Source organism: Pleurodeles waltl, chromosome 11 (assembly GCF_031143425.1).
Source record: "Pleurodeles waltl isolate 20211129_DDA chromosome 11, aPleWal1.hap1.20221129, whole genome shotgun sequence".
NCBI classification, from domain to species: domain Eukaryota; kingdom Metazoa; phylum Chordata; class Amphibia; order Caudata; family Salamandridae; genus Pleurodeles; species Pleurodeles waltl.
The window spans coordinates 30468937-30484808 of NC_090450.1; the positions used below are offsets into that span (position 1 = coordinate 30468937).

At 40.3% G+C, this 15872-nt stretch overlaps 1 protein-coding gene across 1 annotated transcript in view; it reads left to right on the forward strand.

Moving 5' to 3' along the window:
- LOC138265060 (cytochrome P450 2G1-like) overlaps window positions 1-15872 on the forward strand; it is an 88771-nt gene that overhangs the window by 68380 nt on the left and 4519 nt on the right. Inside the window, exon 4 of the mRNA XM_069212608.1 lies at window positions 6616-6776. Within this exon, the coding sequence (XP_069068709.1) occupies window positions 6616-6776 (161 nt within the window). The remainder of the gene's footprint in view (window positions 1-6615; window positions 6777-15872) is intronic.

The window sequence follows — 15872 nt, forward strand, 5'->3', positions numbered from 1 at the left end:
TGCTTTTGGCCTGGCAACTGGTTTATTGGCTCTGACGTTGTGTTCCTATGCTGAAAATGTTTCACGTAAGAAGAGCTCAAGAAATGTCGAGGGACACTTCAGTTGGAACCACCATGCCAGGTTGCCTTGGACTGGGAACACAAGCAAACCCAGACCAGTATTCCTGAATAAACTCCAGTGGAGGTTGTGATGAACTATTGAGGTGTTACTGGAAACCATTCAAATGGCTAGTGATATGCTCCATGTATTGCTCACCAAAGGTGAGGTGGTTGCTGTTTGAGCAACAGACTATATGCATATTAGTAGGAGTGGGACAATAGACTTACATTTCAGGGTAAGACATGCAAAATAGGCATTTGATACAAATCTGAAGGTTTTGCAGCATGTGGAGAATTTTTAAATCACAGGGCTGTCCTCTATTCTTGCACTTGTGCTTCATGTAGATGATGGAGTAGTCAGGAGGTAAGAACAAATCAATGATTTGCAATACATTGTGAAGCCAATTTTCTACCAGGAGCATGGGGTCAAAATGCAGGAGAGGTTGGTGTCAAACATCTCACTGTGCTCTTTCGTAAATGATTTGGAGTTGTGAAGTATGCATCTGAGAAAGGGAATACACCAATGTTCTGAAGGAAGTAGAAAGTCTAAGAGACCCCAGTCCCAACTTAGATTATATTTTTATTTGTTTAAGGTGATCTGTAGAATAAAAACAATTTGGGATACTGACAAAATAGAGGTAGAGATTTGTGCGATCATTTTAAGTTCAAGGATTCCTTGATTATCCAAGAAGGGCAATTTGACACAAGTAAGGAAGTGGCCCTTTTCTGATTTGAAATATTATTACTGATCAGGAGTGATGAAAACACAGCGGATCTTTCTGGACATAGTTTGGGGCTTTCAATATTACTGAGGTTAGTAAAGCTGGGTTGTCTCCAGGTCTTACATGAAATAAACCTTGTCTTTTTCATTTCTAAAGATTAAAAAAAATCTGTTGAACACTCCTGTGGCCTACTTTCAAGGCAATCACAAATTAACCATCTAGTTTCAGTTCCACACATACCTTCTTTTCATTCCTTAGGGCTAGATAGTACTTTTTCCTGTGCTGCTTTGTGAAATCACACATGGTAAGTTATACCCAGGTTCTGGGGGCTTGTGCATCAGTGGGTAACTAAATTAGCTGAGCAGACATGTGCAAAAGTGTTGCCTTGTCTAATTGTACTTTCGTACAGCATTGTACTTAATGCATTTCTCAATGGGTTTAATGGTATGTATTTTCAACACAAAGAGTAGATTTTATCTGAGAGGCTAACTAATATTGGATTATTTGTCAAGGACTGTGTTTCAGTGTTTTATCTTGGGTTTATGGAAGTAGATCAATGAACAGATGATGAACCCATTTCCCACTGCAAATGAAAAAGATTTTCCAATGTAAGGAAGGCATGAGACATTTGTTTAAAATGCACACAATATTGTGAGGGATCTAAATTTTATTGCTAACAGACTGCATATACACTGGTTTGCACGGTCAGATTTGTTCCTAATATCAATGGTTTGTGCTTTAGATGCTAGCATAGTGATACCTTCACTCAAGCATTAGGTACTTGCCCTCATCTAAGAGATAACTAGAGCTTTAGGTTGGCTAGATCAAACATATGATTTGCACATAAAGAAAGATCAACAATATTGCTATTAGTGGAGTGTGGCAAACAAAAGAAATTGCTATACCTAAGAACAACTTTACATTTTATTCTCTCACATTGGGAAGATTTTGTTTAAGTGAATGCTAAGATGTCTCTTCGCAATGTTATTAAATAGTGGGAAGACTTATTTTATTCAGTATTGAGAAAGACATGTGCAACACAACTACTATAGGCAGCAATTTAATAAAAAAATATCTCTTTGTATATTGACAGGTTATGAATGAACTGTTCAGTTTACTAAAAAGCAATATATAAAGGGAGTCCTTTTTTTGGAAAATAGAAAATGATTAAACTGATGTACATGATGCAATCACTACATGAAGCAGGCATTTGGCGTATATTTGACATCTCAGTATGGTCAAGCAACAACCACAATACTTGTCAGAATAAAACACAAGTAAACCCTAAATTAATCTGTGCTCAGCACCCTGGTAGTAAGACTTAATTTAGAGACAATGTGCAGCAGAGACAGGCTGCAGGCTCACTTTAACATCTTCGTCGATGGAACAGTGTACTTTTCCCTGTCTATTTCTTCAAGGTTTAAACCATGTGGGTCCTGTGGATAACAAATTTCACCCATGGACCCCCCACTCAATTTGTATGTGGTGCCTGGGTGAGCATCATGACTCCGTATACTGTGACTCCTGTCCACAACTTTGGCCGAATGCGCTGCAGGAGCGTTGTATGAAGCTTATAGCGGCACTCAAAGCCGTCTCAGACTTTCTGTCGACTTCAGTCTCCTCGTACTGAGGACTTTTTACAGGGCCGTTCAATGAGTCGTTGACGTGGACATTATTCTTCATTGACTTCATGGGCTAAGTCACGACGGAAGCAGTTGAAGTTGAGGCAGTTACCGACTTCACCGTGTATGGCCTCCCACCTTTCTTCGGATGAGGATTAGAGGCCTGAGCCTACCTAGCGTTTCCCTCCCTATCCTGGGGCGACTCTGACCCAGATGCGTTAATTTTATGAACCACTTCTTGCTATCTTTGGGAAGTCACCTTTCCTTGAAGCACCTGTGGGCCCCAAGGAGGTGCAAGGTGCCTAGACTGTGCCCCTATTAGAGAGTTTGCCCTTGGCTTCAGGTAGGTCTTCAGCTTCAGTTTCTAAAGCCGTTACTATGCAGGTGCACAGCCTTTTGGGTTTCCCGCCTTCAGTGCCAGTATCCATTCAGGTGACTCCGGTGATGTCGCTGGCAGTGCCAGTTGAAGTCGTGCCCCTCTCCCCTTCCGACATTGGGATTACGTCATTTCTGCGCCAGTCAGCATCAGGTACGGTGCCAGTCATGCCAGTCCCTCACCCTCAGTTTTCTGGGGAGTTTCCTCATGTTTGTCCTTCAGAGGAACAAAATGTCCCTTAGGATTTCACTCTAAGGCAGTACTAACTCAACCCTGAATAGCCGTGATGGAGGACACCAATCAGAGGATCAGTACCAATTCCACAGAGGGAAGTGTCAGATAGAAAACTTCGGCACCTCTCTTTAGCATGTCAGCTAGAGAGGAAATCACCTCTGCAACAAGGCCAGGTGGAGAAAGGAGGCGAGAGGCTGGAAAAGAGTCCAAGCCACTAAAGCCCCCTAGGTCAGCTAACAGTCCTTCATAGGGGGCTGAGCATTATGCAAAAATTCCAACTCTTCCTCAGCACCTTCTAAACCATGTAGCAAGACACTTCCATGAAATACATCAAGGAGATGAGAAATTGCTAAGCTTTGTGGTATGTGATCAGGTTAGATCTAATATATGTGGGTGTGATAGACAAAAATCGTTTCGGATATTGGAATCAAAATACATTATCAGGTTTATGACTCTTTCCTCCCTTGGCCTGAACTCAAGTGAAGAAATGAGTATCCATCTAGGCAGCTAGACTTGGGTACAAGAAGAGTGAAACTATGACAGTCGAGCTTCTATTGGTATACATGTATATAGATAAATGGTATTTTGTATATGTTAGGGGTGTCTGGTTACAAAGTCTAAACACAGACTGTAGACATAAGGTTAATGGTATAATGTTTGAAGTTTGAGAAATCATGTATAGTTTGTATAGGAGAACATCTAAATGTAAAGCACTATATTAACATAACGTACAAATCAAATTCCATTAAAATATAGGGGTATGTTAATAAGATATTACACAGGTGCATATAACGTGACTGTAAATATAGAAAATATCAAACTAATAATATTGATCTAAAAGATTGATATGCAATAATTATATGTGATATTTTATAATGATTTTACCGTTATAATGCTTTTTAGATGTTTCTATAAAGTTCCAACTTGATTTGGGACAATGTTTGGTAAGAAAACGGGTATTAGTTAACATTCCAATATGGCGGCTGCCTTACAGAGTAATCTGTTTGTACTGCACTGTTAGTCTGTTTTTTATGTTGCTGTATTTGGATATTTATTGTGGCAATGCTATTACTCCCCCATACGGGAACAAAGCTATGGCTGAAACGCGTTAGGAGGAATTGTCTGGTGACAGTAAACCTATTTTTGCAACTCTTTGAAAGAGTCCTGACCTTTTTCCTTTCATCGGGGAGGAAATGTGGATTTAAGATATATAGAATTCCCGGTTCCTGGGTCAGACCACCACACGGCAAGCCTCATTATTCCGGGATTTTGCCAAATAATATATCTATATATATATATATATATATATATATATATATGTAACTATGTATATATGTATGTCTATATTTATATATGTATATATATATATATATATATATATATATTAAACTCCAACAGGTCCACAGAAAAGGCGCGCTCAAATCGTCGGTGCCAGCATCAGGGAAGGACCTATTCCCATAAACCTTTCTGCAAAATTAACATTCAAGTTAAAGATGCCGCACTCACAGAATTCTAATTAGTCTTCTTTTATTCAATAAGAAAAACCCCACCAACTAACACCAACGCGTTTTGTCCTTCTCGGTCTTGTTCACGGCCGGGAAGGTCGAAACGCGTTGGTGTTAGTTGGTGGGGTTTTTCTTATTGAATAAAAGAAGACTAAGCTGAATTCTGTGAGTGCGGCATCTTTAACTTGAATGTTAATTTGGCAGATATATATATATATATATATATATATATATATATATATATATATATATATAGGCATTTGCTAGTGGTAATTTTATTATCTCTAGGTAAGTTTCCTAGGTTCTATGCCAATTGTGGCTATTGTTGTAATCAAATTCTTTTTAAGAGAACATTTTTGATGCTTTATCCATGGGAGATGGATATTTCTCTCTGTGTGTTTGCCGAACAGGTCTGGCTAGAATAAAATTTAATATGGCAAAGATGTGCTGTTCAGTGGCATGGCCTGCTGATCTATATTTCACAAGTATCAAACACCCAGTTCGGGTATGGATATACAAGCTAATGTACCTATATTCATTGGGTCAATATCCTACTGTGATGGGTAGCTTTATCTATGCCTTTGTGTTTTTTATTACTATGCACTTTTTGCTGGTTCTTATGGGGTGAGCATGCATGGTTTCTGATCCCTTTAATGAAGCGAATATTATTCCCATGTTGTTTTTAATGTCTTATGACTCTACCTGTGGTTCCTTCCGCAGGCTTTTATACAGTAGAGTATGTTATTGCTCACCTAATTTATTATGAGTTTCTGGACTTTTTCTCTTGTTTTAGCCCAATTTTGTTATACTTAGAGCCTTTTAATGGTCTCGGTTCACAGTCCCTACCCCGGGGTTAGTTAATATGATTATGGTATTTGCCTCTAAAATAAGGAATCTGCAGCAAGATGTCTCTATCAGATGAACAAGTTACTCACCTGATCCTGTCTCTACCAGATCATGCATTACCAAGGTAAGTAACTTGTTCATTTGGACTTGGCAAAAGGTTTATTTTGCAAACTGGTCTCACAAGCTCTGCAATAGCAGGCATGAGGCACTTTCAAAGGGCTATTTAAGTGGGTGGCGCAATCAGTGCTGCATGCCCAATAGTACCATTTAATTTAAAGCCCCTAGGCACATATAGTGCACTTTACTATGGATTATAAGTAAATTAAATATGCCATATGGGGATAAATGAATATTACCATGCTTTAGGGTAGAGAGCATAGATTGGGTTAGATTAGATTTAGATTTATAGAGCGTAATTTATACTCAGAGGTGTCTTGGCGCATAAGCAAGTTAGTACTGTTTGGCAGTGGTAAAGCGCAGAGTCCTAATACCAGCAAAACATAGTTCAGAAACATGTAGGAGGTAGGCAAAATTTTGGGGAGAAGACCAACCTAAGGCTGACCGGTTTAACAGTATGCTTTCAGAGTAGAATTTTATAATGGAAAATGGAATGTTTAGAGGTTGACTACATAGATTCCTCTCAAAGAGGGCATGCACTGGCATTAGGTGTCTGAAACATGCAACTGTGTTTTAGGATTTATTTATGTTCAATCGGCCCATTAAAAAGGGACCTGCACAGCCCTTTCTGCCTGCTTCAGCTTAAGGAACTCATTGTGATGTAACCTAGCTGTCAAGGACCAGGAAGCTGTTTTTAAAAAAAAGCTCTGCTTCCAGTGAGAATGTTCTAATAACTGTAACACGTGGTGTACAGAATGCTATCATTAGGTAATTGCCCTTCATCTTTGCTGGGCACCCTGACCTTCAGTTCAGCACAAAACATGGCAAAATGCTCTTAATTCAACAGAATGTAGTGTTGAGCTTTCATTACTATTACACAAAAAGCACAAGCAAGTGGAGGCTGAAAGCAAATCTGCTCTGAGTTGGCATTAATAGACCAAACAGTCTGTTGTGTAAGGATGCAATCTCTAGAAATAACAATCTCATTTCAATATTAGTCAATTCACTAAAAGTATTTTTTAACTAGGCTCTTCACTTTATGATCAAATTTAAGTTGTACTCTAGTGACTGTTCCTGTTTTTTCTTTGCTCTTAGGAAGAGCTATGGACCCCTGTGTTGCCATCACCAATTCTGTCACCAATGTTATTGCTCTTGTAATTTTTGGACATCGCTATTCTTGTGATGATAAAGAATTCCTTCAGCTGACGAAAATCAACACTTTCCTTGTGGCATTTTTGTTTTCAATGAGTGCCCGGGTAAGTCTCAAAAGTGTTTCACACAGCACATTATCAAGGACACATATGAAAAAAATTGAGCTGTCTTGAGAAGACATATGCCATACAAACAGATGAAGTATAAGCAAGTACAGCAAATAGTGAAGTTTTGCTAGGATTTTCTGCTTGTTGAAACAAGCTGTACTGTGAAACTGCATGCAACTTATATCTGAACCCTCAGCTAAAATTAATCAGGGCTTCACACTGAAATACTCGTCCTAGAATTCAGTCCTTCGTATATTTTCAATTGGAGGCAGGGCCTAGGCTTTTATCTCTTTGGTTGGATTATGGGCTGCATGCAGCACACGTCCATCACAGGCTGGGATTCTGGAAGGCTACACTGTGTCCGTGTCTCCAGGCCCTAAATGAGCTACAGAGGAACACCCGGAGCATTCCTTTTTTGGTCAAGAGTACTAGACAGTACATGCACCACCTGTTGTGATGCATATTGTGACTTACCATGGACATAAAAGGACTCGGAGCCTGCCCATTGCTTACTCTTGGTTGGCTTTCCTTGTCACTCTCATTTACCTTCTTCTTATTCATGTCTCAGCTTGTCAGCAGTGTGTTTGTTCATCTATCAAACATTGCATCTGTACTGTGTGGTTGCCTAGTGTCTGAGCTCAGGAAACAAATTTTGTCTTTTTGTGTGAGTACTCAGAGAGAGAGACAGAGAGAGAGCATGTGCTTTTGAGCTGTCTCCATCATATATCTTTCCCCCCTCATGTGCTGCTTGTCCCTCTGTTCTTTTGCATGTTGCTTCTGCCATCCATTCTCCCCAGTGTTGCTTCTCTGTCCCCCGGTCGTCAATCAATCAATCAATCAATCGGGAATTTGTAAAGCGCACTACTCACCCATGACGGTCTCAAGGCACTGAGAAGGGGAGGGGAGAAGATGGGGGGGAGGTGATGCTACAGCTCGATCAGCCATGTCTTGAGAAGTTTCCTGAAGGTAAGGAGGTCTTTGGTCTGGCGCAGGTGGGTGGGAAGAGTGTTCTACATTTTGGCGGCGTGGTGCGAGAATGATCTACTGCTGGTTGTAGTTCTGCGGACGTGTGGGATGGTTGCGAGGGTGAGGTCGGCGGAGCGGAGATGCCGAGTCGGGGTGTAGAAGGAGAGTCGTCTGTTGAGGTATTCTGGTTCGGTGTTGTGCAGTGCTTTGTGAGCATGGGTGAGGAGTTTGAAGGTGATTCTTGTGTTGACTGGGAGCCAGTGCAGGTTTTTCAGGTGGTCTGTGATGTGGCAGTGGCAGGGGATGTCCAGGATGAGACGTGCGGAGGCGTTCTGGATGCGTTGTAGCCTCTTCTGGAGTTTGGCCATGGTTCCTGCGTAGAGGGCATTGCCGTAGTCCAGCTTGCTGCTTACGAGGGTTTGGGTGACTGTTCTTATGTTTTCGGTGGGTATCCATTTGTAGATCTTTTGGAGCATGTGGAGGGTGTTGAAGCAGGAGGAGGAGATTGCATTGACTTGCTGGGTCAAGGATAGTAAGGGGTCCAAGATGAATCCAAGGTTGCGTGCGTGGTCGGTGGGAGTCGGAGAGGTTCCGAGAGTGGCAGGCCACCAGGAGTCATCCCATGCGGAGGGGGTGGAGCCAAAGATGAGGACTTCCATCTTGTCGTAATTAAGTTTGAGGCAGCTGCTCTTCATCCATTCGGCGATGGCCTTCATCCCTTCATGGAGGTAGGTCTTGGCGGAGTCCTTGGTGAGGGAGAGGATCAGCTGGGTGTCGAAGCGTATGAGATAATGTTGAGGTTGTGGGATCAGGCGATGTTAGCGAGCGGGCCATGTAGATGTTGAAGATGACCGGGCTGAGGGACGAACCCTGGGGTACGCTGCAGATGATTTCGGTGGCCTCTGAGCGGAATGAGGGGAGGTAGACTCTCTGGGTTCCGCCTGTGAGAAAGATGGTGACCCAGTCCAGGGCTCTGTCACGGATTCCAGCATTGCTGAGGCATGAGCGTAGGGTGTGGTGGCAGACTGTGTCAAACACAGCTGAGAAGTCCAGGAAGATGAGGGCTGCGGTTTTGCCACTGTCCAGTATGGTTCTGATGTCGTCGGTGGTGGCGATGAGGACGGTTTCGGTGCTGTGGTTGTTGTGGAATCTGGATTGGGAAGGGTCCAGGGTGCAGTTCTCCTCGAGGAAGCGGGTTAGTTGTCTGTGGACAGCCTTCTCAATGACTTTTGCTGGGAAGGGGAGCAGGGAGATAGGCCGGAAGTTCTTGAGGTCCTTTGGGTCCGCCTGTGTTTTTTTGAGGAGGGCGTTGATCTCAGCGTGTTTCCAGCTCTCCGGGAAGGTGGCAGACTCGAAGGAGCTGTTGATGATCTTCCGTAGTTGGGGTGCGATGACGGAGTTTGCTTTGTTGAGGATGTGGTGAGGGCAGGGGTCAGATGGAGAGCGGGAGTGGATGGTGTTCATGATTTCGACGGTGTCGTTTTCGTTGACGGGGGTCCAGGAGAGCAGGAGGTTGGTTGGAGGTGAAACTGTGGTGTTGGTGGTTGCCGGGGGGGGGTCTGGGTGCTGAAGCTGTTGTGGATGTCTGCAGTCTTGCCTTCCCTTTGGTGCTTTAGCATTTCCCCAACTCGCTGTGTTGCCTCTGTATCCATCTGCACTCCCTTGTGTTACTTCCGTGGCCCGCCATCTGCCATGTTGCTTTTGTGCCCCCCCCTTATGTTGCCTTTGACCCAGCTTTGCCGCTGGTGCTTCTCCCCAATGTTGCAACCGCCCAACATTCCTGCCACCATCCTGTTTGCTTTAAAACAAAAACTGTAATACACATTTTTGCACATTTTGGTTTTTCTTTTATTCACTGATCCAAATTGCTTTGGTAACAATAAATTTGAAAAAGAAAGTAGCTGCATCATTTTGTTGGAGCGTGCATGCATGGTGCGCATGCTAATGACGCGGGCAGCAGAGTAAAAGGATTTTTTTAAATTTTATTTTAACCATGTTGCACAGCTTCTGGGACTCCGTGAAGTGTGGCTGAAAAAAATTGCAACAGAAAGACGCAACCTATTGGCTTTGCCAATGCTTGCTTTCTGTGAAAACAGAAATTCATAAGTTGTACAATGGTACGATGCATGCCTTTACAATGTGGAACTTTATAATGCAGATTTATCACAAATGCTTTTACCACACAAAAAAATATAAATGACTTTACATCACATATATTTTTTACCAAACAATTTGATTTTTTTGATTTCTCGTTTTTTAACATGAATATGCAAATTAGAAATGTTATTTATACATAAATATTTTTATGACTACGGTTATGTAAAACAAATTGTCCCCAACAAATAGGGCAGCCAGTTTCACTAAAACAGAAGGTCAAATCATTTGAAAATGAACAATCAATATAAATACACTTTGAATCACAGAGTTAAAGTGTAAAATGAGAGCATCACAATTCAATTATTATATAAGTATAAACTATGCTGTTTACCATTTTGTGATCAATCATATGACAACCTCATAACGGATCACGACTGACCTCTCAGCAGACGATCCAAGAATATATTGCCACCTACTTACCAAAGTAAGTAAATAAGTGAACAGAAAAACAAGAAGTATACCGTTTTTAAATGAGAGATGGCATTAAAATCATGTTTTTTAAAAATTTCACAAGATTACTATTACCTTCTAATCATACATATTCTGGGGTATCACTCTCATGAGGTCCACAGTATTATCACATTCACTAGACAGATGAGAAACAACACATTACTTTTTTTTTTTTTTTAAGATACATAATACATACAGATTTGTAAAAATAAATAAAACATCATTTTGTTTGTTCCACAGAATAAATAGTAAAGTGTTTGGAAACAATGAATACTTTAAAAAACATTGAAAATATATGATATATTTTCCTGCTTTATTAGAAATGTAGCATAAAAATGTGAGATCCATTGCTGAAACCACCTAAAACATGTTATACATTGCCTACAACAAAGACCAGCAAGAAAACAAATCATCACTTCAACTAGGTAAATACATTTAGAACTAAGTACACTCTGCTTTCCATAATACCACAGATAATATATCAAATTATTTCCTCCAACAGCACTAAATATTTTTATGCACTTCATAAGAAACACCATCCAAGACAATGCAAACATTTTAGAAAGGAATTTAAAATCATTCTTTTGAATACAATTTTTTTCCGCTTTGGAAAAACAACACAGAATAAAAAATGATAACACCTTTCAACAAAAGAACACAATAACTAAAAAAGTAAACCTTTTTACATGAATAGGAGATACAATAATCAATAGCACCGGTAACAAATAACTACATTAATAATTCATTTTCTTTACAGCATTTTTTTACTTGTCAATAAAGGTGCAAAATGACATTCCATGGAAATCCTGAAAATTGGAAACCATGCACTAAGCAAGTTATGTCCTAGCCAAACACTATAACAGGTTACTTAAACATGCAGGATATATTTACTGCAAAGCAAGCCCAGGACTTATTGGACATGTGCAAGCTACTTCACTATGGGTTGGAGAGGCAGAGCTGTTAGTCTTTGTGAGTTGGTTGAAAAAACGAATGTAACCATGCTACCTCAGCACCACACATAAAAGAAAGTGAAGATGTTTAGCACATCAAACCACTGGCAGCAACTTTCCAGTGACCCTATGGCTCAGCATTATGAGAGGTAGCACAAAACATTAAAATACACATTGCTAGCAAAATGCCCGCAATCACTTATCTAAGAAGAATCATTCAGATAAAAAAAACAAGTGAATAATGTCCAATTAACATAATCTAAAGCATGTAGTGAAATTAACATACACCCTGAACTAAATTAATCTTTTTAACCATGAGCGTTTTCCCATTTACAATTGCAAAGAATCTCACAGGACTATTCCCAGTTTTTGCTACTCTGCATAGCACAGTTACTTTAAAGAATAGTGAATTCTAGATGGAATGGGACCCCCCATCCATTTTCACAGATTTACACTATTCACACAAATATTAATGATACAACCATACCAATAGTTTATTCTTTGCAACTTGACAAACATTCTCCAACTTACACTGAATGTTTGACATTAATAAAAACTCAAAGCATGGGCAAAAGTCCTAGGAAAATTATAATTGACTTTGACGTATCAATGAGTAATACTAATAACAAAATGTCGTAATTCCCAAATTCAAGACTTTTCTTTTCATTGTTTTAATTTTCCCTGGGTACATTGCAATAAGGTCAATCAATCAAAATAAATAAATAACTGAAATTAGCAGAAGAATATGTGTTCAAAAGCAAACTATTATTTGAATTACAAAAATGAAAAGCTTTCTGCTTTGTACCTTTGTAACTTGTAGATGACTTCTATTCATCAGTAATTCAGTGTGAATGTTTTTCACATAATGAAAAAAAGTGGCTCTACCGTTATTTTTTTTTTCAAGAAACCTGGTTTGGCTATCTAAACAGGTCCGGTTGGAGATGAAAACCAATCAACTGGGTTTTAACCTACTTAGTGGGAGATACCAAAACCAACAATATCATCGAGGGCTGACATAACTCCTTCGAAAACGCAACTGGAGAATGTCATCCTAACTTTTGGTAATTTCAGGAAAAATTTAAAATAAATCAAAGTTTCAAGGAAATGAGGCAGGCACAATTATTAACAGGTAGTCTACAACCTGGTAAGTAGAAAATGTAAAGAAATTAGCAAAATACTATGAGCCAAAATTCAACAATTTTTAAATGTTGGGAGGTACAGTCTATCTGGAAAACAGTGCTTCCGTTTGTACAATAAATTAGTATTAAAATGAATAACTGAGAATTAATACATTCCCATCATACTCCCATATGGCCCTAGCATCTAACTCCTAAATTTATATTACATAGATTTAAAAATGTAATATAAATAATATATAGTTTTATTTAAAAAAATCATTAAAATTAATACATACGTTTTTATACACTCCCCACCCTAACTCCTGTAACTTTAGCATCCTGATCCTAAGATTTATGTTACAAAGATTTAAAATGTTTAATTGAAAGATTTATTATTCTTAATAAAAATACCATTGTTATTTAAGACTGATATTAAGACTTATTGATGAATTTTAAATATGTATTACTTCAATTTATAACTATTAGTTACAGTTAAATATTTTGAAAATCTTAAAAATGAATAGCCAAGTGCTAAAACAATCTCCACCAATAAAACCTACTTATTATACCTACCATATTTTCAAAATTACATGTATTTTCTTTTTTGAGAAATATTATTGGGGGGGGATAAACTGCAACAAAACAGATTAGAAAAAAAAGAGTAGAACCATTTTTTTCATGTCACTTTTAATTTCAAAGGGATAAAAACTGGCCCCTTTTATATATACATAATTAATTATTGTATTTTTAACTTTAATAGTACTTCTTAATAATACACTTATAGCAATTTAACCACCTCTTTTTAATTACAGTTTAAATATTCCTTACTACTTTTAACATTTGGAGGAGCGGGTAATCCCTCTAAACCCCCAAAAATGCTTCTATTATTCTGGGGGTAAATGCCAAACTCTCTTTATTTTTTCATTGTTTTATTTATTAAATAACAACAACTGAAAAACATTGCAATGCTGTTGACAAGAATGACCTCACAATAGCAGCGGCGTCAGCTAAGATTCATAACATGAAGTAGATCACTGTAACAGAACATAACATTGGTAGGCTCCTCTGACATGCAAAGAAACTGAAGAAGGAAGTAATAAGTGTATCAACACCGTGACCCAAATAACGCTTCCTGCACCACCTATCCACAATTTCACTACAAAATCAAAAACTACTCATCACTGTTCGAGGAAACATCCTCTGTGGTAGTTAACCCCGGACCCAGAAAGTTAGTGCATAGCGATCCCAGGTCTTCAAATTCACTGGCAATGTAGCATCAGAACTTGTGCATCTCATCTGCATCTTCTGTCACGGACCACTCAGAAACATCTCTAATCCATGACTCCTCTGTGGGGGGCCAAATCCCTATCCACATGATAGCTATCTGCCTCTTTGCCAGCATCAGGGTTAACTGCAGGAACTAGTAATTCATCTTGTGCCGTTTGAGGTAAACCAGAAGACCTAACAGACAAAACTGCAGCATGAATACACAAGCTAATGCCTACCCACCACTGCAACCCAACAATATCTCACTTGGAGGCAACCCCACAACACACTTTATTTAATTTTAAGATTATTATGTGTCTTTAACAAATACACATTTAACCTTATATGTACCCGCATGTTACCAATACTTACCATTAGTGGTAAAGATGTGTGGTAAAGATATGCATTGTAAAGGCATGTGTGGTAAAGTCTTATGAGTAGTAAAGCCTTCTTGGTAAAGGCAATTTATGGTAAACATAGTTGGTGATAAAAGCTGTTCCCCAAATTTCACATGGAGTACTGGGACAGTTTGAGAGCAGTCCTTTTGTGCTAGCTATTGCTTGATATATTGCTGCCTTTTACCCACCCAGCATTTTAAAAGGCATTGAGTGTTGTCAGTGCTTAATTTGTAAATAAAAATGTGCTGGTGCCCAAAGGCCTCCTCTGAAACTCACGGCTGCTGCAATTAAATGTGTGAGCAAGGTATACTGAGGTAGCCTAATCCTGAAGTCATCTCGGGCCTCTTTAATTTACATACAGCCACTCCCTGCCACTTCAGCTCACTTTTGCAGCTTACTGTTTTCTCCCTTTGTGATGCTTTTTCATTTTTCTCTTCCTCCATCTTTCCCATATGTGTGTTTTGCTTACAGGAAATGCTTGAGGCAGAAGAATAAGTGCTGGCCCTCAAAAATAAGTGCTGGTGCCCCGCACCAGAAACCACTGGCCCAAATGACTCCTTTGATGGTGTTTTTGGAAGATCGTTGCGGTGGTGGGTACCAAAAGGCTGCCATGTTGGTGATAATCAGACCGCTGTATTAAGAGTAACACACTTGAGACTGCCACTAAATAGACACAAATCCGACACCGCCAGGAAACAGGTGGGTAGGAAAGAGGCAGTTCCACCACCGGCACCGCCTGCCCAACAACTTCCCAGACACCAGAATACGACCCACAAATCACCACAGCAGTTCTATAATGGTGGAAAACCATTGGCAGTGTGAACCACTGCCCTCAAAAACTCACTTCAGACAGAACACAACACCACATTCGACAGTTCAAATACCCCACACCTGACACCTACTAACTGCACTATATAACACCCCCCACACAACCCACCATCCTTTGCTACCAAAACGACATTCACCGATAGCAAGGACCCAAAAACGTTTGATTTCGCACTCTCACACCATAGGCACATATATACTTCTCACTCAGCAGACACCACACAACTGCACGAACAACACAATACACACATAACAAATACACACAAACGCCACAACCGACCTTCACATACAACTAAACAACCCCCCCCACAAAGCACTCTACCTGCACCCTTGCACCCATAAAACCCACCCACCCCCACCCACAACACAACCACCACCATGTCCCGACAAAAGCACCCACACTTCACAGACGGTACTTTGAGGGTCATGGTCAATGAAATTGTCAGGGTAGAACCACAACTGTTTGGAGCACAGGTCCAGCAAACATCCATTGCCAGGAAAATGGAGTTATGGCAGAGAATTTTCAACAGGGTCAACTCAGTAGGCAACCATCCACGCACAAGGGGGAACATCAGGAAGAGGTGGAATGACTTACAGAGGAAGGTGCGTTCCATGACATCACAACACCAGATTTCTGTGCACAAGACTGCCGGTGGGCCCCCACCTCCCCCCCACTTCCCCCCACAGGTCACATCCTGGGAGGAGATGGTCTTGAACATCCTGCATCCAGAGGGACCGACTGGAATAACCAGAGGACTGGACTCTTGTAAGTAACTACCACTCCACTGGCACACATTTGTCCTGTCCAGCATGCTTCCAAACCACCCAAACACTCCACAAATCACTCCATCTCCCACTACACCTCCCACCTAATCACCTAATGTCCCTCTCCTGCATGCCATACCACCACCCAGCCCCAAGGCCCAGACAGTCCCTGGCAAGTGCACGGATAGCAGTGCCAAT